This window comes from Nanorana parkeri, unplaced genomic scaffold, assembly GCF_000935625.1.
Source record: "Nanorana parkeri isolate BGI_ZX_2015 unplaced genomic scaffold, ASM93562v1 scaffold304, whole genome shotgun sequence".
In the NCBI taxonomy this organism is placed as follows: Eukaryota; Metazoa; Chordata; class Amphibia; order Anura; family Dicroglossidae; genus Nanorana; species Nanorana parkeri.
In genome coordinates this window covers 1,068,977-1,082,257 of record NW_017306572.1, presented here as the reverse complement: position 1 = coordinate 1,082,257, position 13,281 = coordinate 1,068,977, and the positions used below count along the sequence as shown (strand labels likewise).

Here is a 13,281-nt window from a genome sequence, read left to right as displayed (position 1 = left end):
GAGGTTTTTAAAAATTCTTTAAAAATTCGTATTTATTCTTGCAAGGGACCTGTCAGCAACTGTTGTTGCTTAGGCAGTTAGGCAGAAGGTTAGAGGTCACTTGAGTGAGGTATGTGTGTGTCAGACCCAAGCGACCTCAGACTTCTTGCACTTTAACTGAAGTTTTTATGCTAAATTTTCAAAGAAATATAAATAACAGTTAAAATAATTAGGACTCTATGTAATTAGATTCTGCTTACGCCCAGTCATGACAGGTCCTCTTAACATTGCTGCAATTTAACAATTTTAGATTTGTTTACTATTTACTTTAGTAAGTTTCTCTTGTTACCTGACATTTATAGCTTCTCCTATAAAAAAATGAAAATGTATGGGTAATGTTTTGTATATTTTGTCTTTTACCTTATTCTGTTTTTCATCTGGGGGAAGTTGGGGGCTTTCAAGACTTTTAACAGCAAAGGGACATTTCCTACCTCCCAAAGGCATAGGAACATGATGTTAAATCCCACAAATACCTACATTTCCAATGTATTCTGCTCCCTACTGTGACAGAGATTTTCTGCATATGGGAATGGCTTCTTGTGCCTCAACCTCTGTACTCCTGCAACAGTCCAATGCTTATGATGTGTTTGTAGATTCTGCTTTATCCAGTTGCAGCAATCTTTTTAATTAACTTTCCCTGGGGTATAACTAATTCCTCTGCCACCTCCACACCTCAGTTGCTTTTATAACTAAGGGATTCCTTATTATTCACTAGGCAGGTTGTGGGTGAGATATTTTAAGCTTGTGTGTCCCTTAAGGTAGGAGGTGATGATTTCCATGTGAGTGCGGTCATGGATTACTAATGAAGATTTTTTTTTTCTTACACTTTTATTATGTCTACAAAAAACAGACATGTCTACATCATTTAAACTCAGGAGTTAAATCTAAAAAATTTACTATTAAAAATGTATCTTATTTGTGTATCACTCGGCTGTAGATCCTCAAATCATCTCTGAATTCATACCGACACTGTCCTTTCTGGAGGGTGGTTACTTTTGTTCCCCATGGTCCCTGTGTGTGTTGTAAAGTAGCCACCACTCCAAGCTCGCTCCTGTGATGGACTATAACTTCAATACAAATCAGTAAACTAAATGTGAGGTTGTAATCCATACAGGGACCATGGGCAACAAAACTATCCACCCTCCAGAAGGAAGGACAGCGTCAGCACAAAGTCAGAGATGATTAGCTGAGTGATACACAAATAAGCTACATTTTTGTAAATAATTAAGGTACTTGAATGCCTTTTTATGATTCAACTCCTGAGTTTAGCATCACTTTAATAGATTGTGGAGTACTTTCTACAGTATCTGCGGGCTAAACTGGTTTGTTGATCACCTATTATCAGGCTTCCCCAGGCCCTTAGTCTAACGTTCAGCTTTTACTTACCCTGGAATACTTCAAGAGGTTTCCTTAGCAGCAGCAAATAGCATAGGACCTGTGAGTAGGCATGAGGACCAACTGCTTTGAGTAAAACGCAGCTAGTTGTTTACACATGTTAAAGCAGCTACAGCATTGGCTGAAATAAAACACTTGTTTCTTCAGGGTAACAAGAACTGCAGTGTGTCCTCTCACAGTCACGTCAGGCATTAATTGCATTCATGGCCACTTTTGTATTGGCCACAGATAAATGGTTTCCAAGCCTAAAATCTGTCTGACTTTCTTAATATACTGTGCTGATTTCCAAGTTCTAATTTTCGATTCATTACTAGATAACCTGTTTATCCAGATTTGCAAAACAACATTTTACATGTACCCGCATGTTTAGCATAATGGAGGCTTTGCAGATGCATTTTAAGAAATTGAAACAAGTTTATCCGTTCCTGCTAATTGAGCAATCAAAAGCCCAGAACTCCTCTTGCTGTTTTCAGTTTAGATAGGACAACCTTTCAAGTGGCCATCTATAATTGCCATGTGTCTTGTTTTTGCATTTGAATGCATACAACTGGCCACATATATCAGTTTGTGACAACTCTGATTGGTTGATCATCAACAATACCTACCTATGGTTAAATCTCAACAGTGCAATTGTGATCGATATGGACTTTTTTTTTTACCTGTTACAATTCAAACACATAGTGTGCAGAGAGTGAAGATTACAACTCATACCATATTGTTTTAAAAACATTGAGTAAAGTTAACATTTTTGGCAAAAATTGCCCTATGTATGTGCAACTTACCAAGGTTCACTCACAGTTCACATCAGATCTTGCACTTCATAATTTGACCAACCAATTTCCTCCTTTCCTCTTGCCCCTTTCACATGTGAACACTATGCATTACATGCAAATAAGTAGAAATTAAGCTGAGAAACTGCATATTTGTCTGCTTATATACCAGCATAATGCTGTTTACTTAAAATGATTTTGCTCCAGTTTTCCTAGTGAAATGTGACATATTTTCTCTTTTTATCACCACCCAGAAACATGGCTTAGTTATTATTCCAGATGGTACCCCAAATGGTGATATAAACCATGAGCCAGTGGTCAGGGCAATTACTGTTGTGACTCAAGAAGCTGCACAAGTGTTGGAATCTGCAGGAGAAGGACCACTTGGTAAGTGAAGAACTGCATTTTTGGTGTAGAATAGCATTTTATTTCTAAAGATAATTAGGAATGACCAATCTGCAGCCAATTCAGGCTTTCTGGTCCTGCCAATAATGGCAATTTCTGTCCTTTCATCATCATTTGAAATTAGGTTACTGATTAATGTTTCAGGGTAAATTGCAGGCATATCCAACAGTGTCCTTAGGTTTACTGCAATTAAATACTCAATGCTGTATGTTTTTCCAGAAGAGTGCTGGTCTATAACAATATTCTCAGCGCACACTTGCAGTGCATTGATTTGACCTGGAGAGGAGAGGATTTTTTATTAATGAAGGTGGAGTATTCAGCTTGTAAACACTGATCCACTGAAAACCACATCTTTAATTTCACCCTCAGTCTCCTGCACTTTGGCATGGGAGTGAAAATGTCTTTTTGATGTCTGTTTCCATGAATCCAATTAAAAAACATTTGACTTATTCAAGAGTATGTTTATAGTGGGCCTTCTGAGGAAGTAGTGTTCCACTTCCTACAGCTTCCAGACAGATTTACTGCATTTGTTTTTAGTGCAGTATGAGAGAAATGTATTCTATGTTTACTACAGGCTTCATTCCTCTCAAAGCTTCTCCTCAAAAGGTCTATTTCTATAACGCTGTTAATAACTAGTCTTTTTTTTTCTTCTTAAAATAAAGTCTTGGTAAGAGCCTAGGGCATATCAGCTATAAGCAGTGTTTGTCAAATTCTTCTTTAATACTAGCAATAAAGAATTGGACCATTGTTTGTTATTTACTAATAACATTTGACTGTTTTTAGATGTCAGGCTCCGGAAATTAGCTGAAGAAAGGGATGAGCTTGTGTCACAGGTAAACTGTAATTTTTTTTATATATAAAAACATATTTGTGTGATTGTGATTGTCTATTGTTATAATTTATTACAAGAAATACTGTATTTGGGGTTTGATTAAAAAAAATACAAATAATTGGTGAGGTTTGGATTATTCGACTTATTTTGCTCTTTTGAGCAAGTTTTTGTCTATCCGTTGGCTAGAAATTAATTATATATATTTATGCTGCACAGCAACAAAAAAAGTTAAGAATGCAGACCTTTGGGCATTGGTTAAGTTTTTTGCAAAGCTACAACATTATATGAAGGGTTAAACATTTAAATATAACTTGTGCATGAGTGGTGCTATATGTGAAACTCACAACGTAGGCATTGTACATGCATTAATGTATAAAGCTGCACATAAATGACAGGAAGTACTCTATGAATTTTAAAGTAATCCTGTCCTTTGCTGGTTCAGTTTGCACTGGATATAAATAGAAAGTGCTGTCTCATTTTACAGTGAACAAGATAAAGATGCTTTAAAACACAAATTAGAAACAAATGCATTTTGTAAGGGTATTTTCACTTTACCAGGCGAATTTGGGAAAATGTATTAACCCCCTCCAATTTGGCACCGCACGTGTGCTATACATACCTTTGGGCGAATGCTCCTTCCCCTTTTACCAGTGCTGGTGTACTGTCTGTAACCAGCCCTGCGCTCTGTATTTTGAATTTTACTTGCAAATTACAAGCACTTATTTGTCAGCGCGGTCAGGTGACCAATGAGAAGCGCTTCTTATTTTGCCAGCAAAATTCAAAATCGGCTCATTGGGCCCCCCTGCAGTGTACGGGCTACGGATAGTGCACCGGGGGAGGGCAAGGAGCGTTCATCCAAAGGTAAGTATAGCAAGGGTGGGGGCTAGATTGGAAGGGGTAATTCCATTTTCCCAAATTCACCTGGGAAAATGGAATTACCCTTTAACCACTTGAAGTCCGCGGTGTTTACACCCCCTTCCCATCCAGGCCATTTTTCAGTATTCAGCGCTGCGGTACTTTGACATTTATTCATTTATTCAACGCTGTACTGAAATACATTTTATACCATTTTTTAGGGACAGATAGAGCTTTCTTTTGGTGGTATTTGGGGGTCGGAGGCGGTTTCACTTCAAAACACCCCATACAATCGATCAGCGGCTATAGAGCCGCTGATTGGTTGTATGAGAAACAGCCTGTAACGGCTGTGCTGAATGTGCAGGTCTTTCCTGCCCTGCGCACTAGCAGGAAAAAAAATGCCGTCTGGAGACGGCAACCCGCCAATGGGAGTCTGCCGTCCGTCCCTTTTTTCTCAATGGGCAGACGGCAAGAAGGTGCTAATATTTGAGCTTCAGAACAAGCCAAGATCATTCAAATGTATAATATTGACTCAACACGGGAAACCTCACCCGGCCCGGACACGGAAAGGATTGACAGATCGATAGCTGTTTCTCGATTCTGTGGGTGGTGGTGCATGGCCGTTCTTAATTGGTGGAGCGATTTGTCTCGTAAATTGCGATTAATGAATGAGACTCCTCCATGCTAACTAGTTATGCGACCCCCGGTGAAATTGGTTTTTGATATAGATGAAAGTGTGTCAAACTCGTCTCCCACCCGAACTCCACAGGTGGCTCTATTGTCGAGGTTCCCTGGCACATTTGCATCTGTTAAAAGGGACCTCTTGAGGGTTTTTTTTGATAGCAGCAAGTTATTCCAAGACACTGGAAAACGGATGTGGTTCCTAGTATGGGGGAATTGGAAATGGAATTGGATCGCTTGATGTATAACAGCCCAACTCTATGATAGAGATGATAGATTTTATGCAACCTAGTCTCCATGGTTACTTACCAGAGAAAATTATTAATTATGAGACTAAAAATATCAAAAATAGGGAATAATAAGTTAAAAGTAACGTTTGCGAAAATAAAATGTGGAAGGATTAGGCTAGACATTACTTGATACTCATGTTGTAAAATAGACTGTATATCTATGTGGGTCAAAAAAAAGAAGGAAGGGAGAGAAAGCATGAGAAAAGAGAACGGGGTAGAAGTCGTCTATTAATGCATTGATGATTGATGCTATGTACATGGGGATATGTAATGTCTATATCAGTGGTTCTCAACCTTTCTAGGGCCGGGACCCCTTGGTATCATTTTCCAAGTTGTGGTGACCCCCAACCATAAAATTTAGGGATGCACCAATACTAGTATCTGTGTGGGCTCTCAGGTGGCCAGTGGGACTCTCTGGTGGCGTCTAGTGCATGCTCTGTGGTGCCCAGTGCGGGCTCTGTGGTGCCCAGTGCGGGCTCTGTGGTTATCAAGCACTCACCTCCCCTCACTACTGCCTGCTCCCCTCTCTCTGATCCTCTCCGGCCCCTGCTGCTGCAGCGCCATCTAGGAGAACTGACACGGCTGCGCGAGGAGAAGGCTGAGGAGCCTCTTACCTAGAGCAGCCCAAGGCACATGGGGACCCCCTCAACTGTGGGTTGCGACCCACTTTTGGGTCGCGACCCACAGGTTGAGAACCACTGGTCTATATTGTATATATGGATTTGTATGGTTATTTTTGTTTGTGCTTGTCTAATAAAAAAATTTGAATATTACAATTTATAATAGATTGTTTTATTGTTATAACAGTGATATGGATTTAAATCCTTCTTTGTTCTCTTTCAGATCAGAAAATTAAAGTTACAGCTAGATGAGGAGCGACAAAAGAATTCAAGAAATGACACTACCATGACTGATTCAGCTGGATTAGAGAATGGGTCTGACCTGCAGTTTATTGAAATGCAGAGTATGTTGCTATTCTTTCTGGCACTTTTTACTAATAGTATAAAACAGTTCTAAATTGCCTTCCTGGTTGCCGTGCCTCTCTGTATTTGTAGTGATAGGACTGTGATCAGGTGTACAGGTTCGTTTGGGACACCCTTAACAAAACCTTTCAGCCACTGTCATCTTAATTTAGAGAATGGAGGACAAAAACATATCTCAGTAAACTCCTCCAAATATATGGAGAGGAGCCATGAATGTGCAAATCTTCTGTTCAAAGAAAACTCAATTTGGTTTTTACAATTGTTCATTTTTGGGTAAGGTTGGGTAACAGTTTCTAATTTTACTGTAAGGTATGACAAAATTATTTTTTTTTAAATACACCGCAGGTTGCTTGAATGTACAGTACATTTTCAATGTATAGTTTGTGGTTGTCTGGTTCTAATTACATAGTACCGGCATGGTCACTGTTGAACAAGCAAGAAAACAATGGGGCAGCTGTTCCATGAGGCCTACATGTTGTTTGGAATTTATTAGGTGACGCTGGACATTTCTTCCTGCCATACCACAACAACTACAGTACTCTCCTTCAGCTGAACTTGCCCACTGTGATAATATTTATATGTCATACGAAACAGTGTGGTTTCTCTGCAGGTTAAAAACCAGAGGAAGCTTTAACAATACGATTCTTTAAAAAGGCATCAGGATACACTTCTGCTTTTGAGCAATGGACCTTGCAAAGTCTGCAAGTATTCTTTAGAATGTGTTAGCAGCTCTGAAACCTGTGAGTCGCCTATTGAGCTTTGATATAGCAGGTATCTCCCTGCCATATAGATAAGTCTTCTACTCTGTTTAAACTTATCAGTTTGAAAGGATCATTAAGTTATACAATTGCAACACATTTACAGCATATAGGAAAGCATAATTCAAATGCTTGTCATATGCTTAGTTATAGAAAGCCACTTAACAGACATTCCTGTAATTTTGTGTAGTGCATATCCAGGTCCAAGGTCTATGTTGCTGGAGAATTCCAGGACAAATACTGAACTTTGTAGTAGGGATGCACTGATACCGGTTTTTCGGTATCGGGTACGAGTACCGATATCTATACTTCGGTTGCATGGAGCTGGCTTACTGGACAATCGGGAACCCGGGCAGCGAGTCATTACCCACTGCCCAGCTTTCTTCCAGGCTGTTTGGCTGGCTCAATGCTAATTGGCTGGGAAGTCGGATTCCCAGCCAATCAGTATCGAGCCCACTGTTCGGCACTTCTGGGTTTTGCTGTCCATGGGCCGAGAGCTCTGGACACCTGTGCAGTCTGCTGGCCCTGCAATCCAGCCAGTGACATCACAATTGACCAGAATCCATAGATGCACGGGGAGAGCTGTCAGTGCGCGGACAGAGTAAATTGCCGGTCAGAGTAAATCTCCCTCTGACCGGAAGTTCTGGTATTGGGATAAGTATAAGAGCATTCCCCCATCTCACCTAAATACTTGGTATCGGCACCAATACCGATACTAGTATCGGTACATCCATACTTTATACCCAAGTCTGCTGAAAGACAGTGATCATTTTTCTGCATGCGCTGCTGGAATCTAGCTGCAGAAAAAAACAAGTGTCCTTTCTTGGGGTCCCAGTGGTCAGCAGGATGTCCTTATAGGTTAACCACATACGCAGATGACTACTTTGTGTTATTAACAATTCTCTTCTACAAGTTTCATCCTTTGATGGTTTGTGCTTTGCAATGTGTACTTTCAGATATTTAAAAAAAGAGTAAGTCCCTGTTCACACCTAGGCGTTTTGATGCTCAAAGCTAAGCGCAACAAAACTCTCAACACAAAAAATCCCCTGGCCCCTGTTCACACCTTAGAGTTTTGTAGCAAACTGTAAAACGTCAAATGCTAGAAAAAGTACACGAGCTTTTTTTGGCCGATTTACAGTGCGTTTGGCCGCAAAGGCTTCATTGGAAACACGCGTGTTTTGCACATCTCTGTGTGCAATTTTGTGTACGTTCGTTCACTCACTGCAATGCATTTCATTCTGCTCAATAAAAAAAGTGTCTTCATGTATGCGCCTCTAACGCACGCAAACATTTGCAAAACACACTAGATGAGACCTTAAACAAAACGCTCACTAATATGTGCGAAAACGCTGACGCCTAGGTGTAAACGGAGCCTTCAATTAGGTCACAGCGCATTTATGTCTCAGTCACTTCACTGATCTTTTTTTTTCTCTAGGAGATGCCAACAGACAAATTAGTGAGTACAAGTTTAAGCTTTCAAAAGCAGAGCAAGATCTAGCTACTATAGAACAGAATGTAAGTACTCTGAAATCGTCCAGAATATCCAGACAAATGTTTTAGAATGTTTAAACAATCTAAATTTACCTCTGCTGGTCATGCTTGGAGGCTTCCGAGCCAAGGAAATGCTCTAGAGCAGGGTTAGCCAACCAGTGGTCCTCCAGCTGTGGTGCAACTACAAATCCCATGAGGCATTGCAACATTCTCACAGCCACAGACATGACTCCCGGAGAGAGATGCATCATGGGATTTTTAGTTTGACCACAGCTGAAGGACCACTGGTTGGCTACCCCTGCTCTAGAGTCTCTGTACCTCCATCTTAGACACATCCTGGCAGTCTCAGCGTGTGACTTCTTGCCTTGAATAATACTAATTAGCTAAGAGTAGGGAGGGAAAGAAAGTCAGATAGTCTACTTGGCCTTGGGGAACCTAAACAGAGCATCCACAAAATGATTCACCTGTGCTCTGATGAATTGCTGAAACAACCAGAAGTGATAGCCAGGTACTGCCAGTTAAGCCAGCTAGTAGAACATGGACTTGAAGATTTACTTTCCTCATTTACAGTTGCTTTGACCCTGAGCCATCTATTTGTGTGTGTGTGTGTGTGTGTGTGTGTGTGTAAATTTTATTACATACATTAAAATATCATTGTTATATTTTATAGTCCGTCCTTTTGTTTTAAAGAAGTCGCTTTTTCTGTATTCCATTTTATAGGTTCTTAGACTCGAAGGACAAGTAGCCAGATATAAAAATTCAGCAGAAAATGCAGAAAAAGTAGAAGATGACCTAAAAGCAGAAAAACGAAAACTTCAAAGAGAGGTATTTTTCTGCCGTGTGATAATTTGATAACTAAAAAGATAAAAAAGCATTTGTCTCTTGACTGCAGTAATATGTATTTTGTTATGTATCCTATATGTTTTATACATTTATTTTCTGCCTTTTTATTATATGTCTGTGTATTTTTCAAGATGCAGTCATAACATGCACAATCAATACACACAATGCACAATCATTCCAAAAGAAAACTCTTCTAGCAGCCTATATGGGCTAGATTCAAAGATAGGCCCCCGGTAACATTCGTTTTTTCACAGCGGTCACCTGACAAAGCTGTTTCTGTTAACAGTGCTTTAGCTTAAAGCCCATTTGCACCTTTGCTGAGGAACATATGCCAGCAATGTACACCGAGTGAAGAAGAAGCAGGCATATGCAGTTGCTGTATATGAACACAGAAACGTGCGTTTTTTGTTAGATTTCCCCTCTTCATATGCTCATGGGAACTGCAGCCTCTGTGCTTTGCAAGCAATGTGTATATTACAAGTTAGCTCTTCACCCCCACCCCCTATTCATTAGTATTCATAGTGGCACCCCCCCCCCCTTCCCCAGGACAGTGTATTATGTGTAAAGGAGTAGCTGGTGTTTAGTGGTCGTGTTACACAGAATCACAGGGAGGAGGGGCAGCTGTTTACAGCCTGGTTTACAATCCAAACCCGATGTCAGACTGAGTTTCCTGTGGAGAAAATTTTGAATTTCTGGGATTCAGGCCTAATAAAAACTTGAAGAAAGCCTGCAATGTGAGTCAGGAAAATGTACACACACATAAATAATCACTGCACCTCTACATCACCACAATAAATGCCAATCACTTACAAAGGTGGAAATGGACTTTAACCCCTTCATGACTGAGGCCCTTTTTTCATTTTTTGCACCCATGTTATATTCCACATTTTAGGCCTGAAAATGACTTAAAACCCCCCAACATTATATATTTTCTGAATGCCAAGACCCTATAGAATAAAATGGTGGTAGTTGCAAATTTTTATGTTGCGCAATATTAGCGCAACTTCTTATTAAACCCCAACATTTAGTGATAAATTTAATTTAATGCCCCAAAACACAACAAAATACCAATTTTTTAAATGACATATAAAAGATGAGGTTACAACGAGTAAAAAGATACCCAACATGCATAGGTTACAAATTGCGTGCGTCCGTGAAACGGCGAAAAACTGCAGTACCCCAAAAAGTCAATAGAAGACGCTTTAAAAGCCCCCACAGGTCATCAATTTAGAGATACCCCAAAATACTGGCCCTAGAATTATTGCTCTCACTCCGGCGTGCGCGGCGATACCCAACATGTGTAGCGTGTTCGTCGTTTTCATACGTAGGCGCACCCGACGCGTGTTTACGTGGCGACGCGGGGGCGGGGGACTTTAAAAAAAAATTTTTTTATTATTGTTAGATTGATTTTATTTAATTTTAATTGAAAAAGATTTTTTTTTTTACTTTACTTTGACTGCTATTACATAGAGGGGCTTACAAGCCCCCCCATGTGATAGCAGATGGTCGTGACAGGTACTCTATATATAATATTAAGGAGATGGTGGGAAATTCTTCGTATGAGCTGCCGGCTCTGTTCAGGTATTATAACAGCGGCCGCTGTCGGGATACCAAAGAAACAGTGGGGATTCCTCGATTGCCACACTCATAGCATTGGTGGAGGAATCTGCGATATTTACAAAACCACTATAGATTTTTTTCCCCCATTAAAGTTACTTTGTACTCTTTGTGCTGTGTATACCTGCTTTTGTATCCTCATTACTTTGATTTTGTTTGCTGTCTTGGGATGTATTAGCTGGTGTGCCATTGAGATATAAAAATTAGGCACAAAGGACAAGTGTAGTGTGTTGGCTATAAATATTATTATTGTATGCCCTTTGCTTTTGAAACTGTATTATTATGTATAGGAAACATTACAAATAAGTTTTTTTCATTTGCTTAACAGTTGCGAACTGCTTTGGACAAGATGGAGGAGATGGAAATGACAAACAGTCACTTAGTGAAGAGATTAGAGAAGATGAAAGCCAACAGGACTGCTCTTCTGTCTCAGCAGTAATGAGGATGCCACACAGTAACATAATGCACTGCTCCACAATACAATGCGCCCCTCACCTGGTCTTACTATAGAAGTTCTTATTGGCACAGCTGGTGCACCCGCTGCATGAGCAGTCCAAGGGTTGAGCAGCGACAAGTGACTTGTCGATCTTTAATTTATAAGTGGATGGAAAGACTGGTATTAATACTCTAAACCTTGGTGACTTCTCCTATTCGACACTCTAATTTGGGTAACTTTCTGAGCTGAGGCGCAACAAGCTGGATTACTGTTTTTTTCATAGGATATATACTTCACTTTATTATAATCAACTTTACTTACACTAATTGTTTGCTGCTTACTTATGCTGGTGAACAGAAACTACTGCATGAAGAGGATTCTCTACTACATCCTGGTGACAAGTCCTATCCAATTAAGTAATGAGAGTTGATTGACTCACCTAACCCCTTCCCTGTTTAAGTTAGTCCTGGATTCATGGGGGAGCTCTGTTCTTGCCAAAATATGGATATTCTAGAAGAAATATTCTGCTGATTTGTGTAATTTTGGAGCGTGTTCTGCTGACAAGGACAGATGCCCAGACCACATCTTAAGTGTCTTGTGTTATCACTTACAGAACTGTCTTTCATCGGGGAGGGGGTTAACAAGCCAAGTGCCTTCCTCACTGTAATTTCAACCTAATTGCTGTTAAACTGTTCAAACTATTAAACAGAATTGCGCTAACATTTATACCTAGGAACCTTACAATTTTTGGGGGGGTCATTCATTAAACTTTATACATTTTGAACAAAGAATTCTTTTTGTAAAAATATTTTAATTTGTACAAGAATTGTATAACAGAAGCTAGGGACTGTATATAAGTGTTTTATTGCATGGGTGATGGCACTGCTGGTTTGATAGTATTTTAATGAAATGCATTGGCTGACGTTATGAATCGGGCCCATACACGATGTCAGATGTATTTTGTTGTACATTGTAAATTATATAATCTGTTGCTAGAGTGTGAGTGGCGTGCTTAGATAAAGCAAATTGCCAAGGGACCTATTAAATGGACACTTCAACGGTTATGTCTTTGTTAAAGTTTCTGGTTTCAGTTCTTTATTGTATAATGCAGTCAGATTCATTCAATGACAGGGCCATTTAGTGCAAAGACTAACAATAAGCAGTCACCAAGTAAAATGAGCTGTAATTGGGTTGAGTCTGCTTACACTGCTGAACAAAAACATTTCTTACAACTTGCTCTAGATTACTGCTCATGAGCACCTAGCAACGATAGAAGAAGTTTACAAAGCTTTGCTTGTTTCTTAAAATGAGCATGTGACATCCCTATGATAATTTTAGCAAGAGGCAGCCCTTCTAAAAAAAAAAAAAAGTAAATAAGAAAATTAACACATAAAGACGGATAGTTTTCAAAGGGAATAAAACCTCTGCTCCGAAATGCAAATGACTTTTTATACATTCCATCTATAGTTGCTGTACTCTAAATCATATCCTTGACAACTGTTATCATTTATATCACTGATTTAGTAGGAATCATTGTAACAGTTTTGTTGTGGCATATTTTAAGGAGCAGGGATATAGTTTAAATTAAATCTAAAGCCACATTTATTTTTCTACAGTGTGAGGAAGATTTGAAGCCCCTGTTGGGTTTTTATTGCTATCTGTGTCTCCACTGTTGAGATTCACACTTTCTATTTGGTTTTATCGCCTTACTACTCCTCTCTAAAACGAAATAACCTTCAGGAAGTGTAATATGAATATGTAGGGAAGTGTGTGCAATGTGTTAGTTACACTTATCTTCCTAATCTTTCATGATACACTGAGTGGCCAGATTATTATGACCACCTGACGTTTGTAGGCTAATTAGCTATAATTCCGCGCTGAAGTTG

General features: G+C 39.5%; 1 protein-coding gene across 1 annotated transcript in view; it reads left to right on the top strand.

Moving 5' to 3' along the window:
- LRRFIP2 (LRR binding FLII interacting protein 2) overlaps window positions 1-12,459 on the top strand; it is a 78,481-nt gene extending 66,022 nt beyond the window's left edge. Inside the window, exons 21-26 of the mRNA XM_018557796.1 lie at window positions 2,459-2,591; window positions 3,393-3,442; window positions 6,111-6,231; window positions 8,444-8,523; window positions 9,220-9,324; window positions 11,288-12,459. Of these exons, the coding sequence (XP_018413298.1) occupies window positions 2,459-2,591; window positions 3,393-3,442; window positions 6,111-6,231; window positions 8,444-8,523; window positions 9,220-9,324; window positions 11,288-11,398 (600 nt within the window). The 3' untranslated portion in view covers window positions 11,399-12,459. The remainder of the gene's footprint in view (window positions 1-2,458; window positions 2,592-3,392; window positions 3,443-6,110; window positions 6,232-8,443; window positions 8,524-9,219; window positions 9,325-11,287) is intronic.
- Window positions 12,460-13,281: the final 822 nt, after the last annotated feature.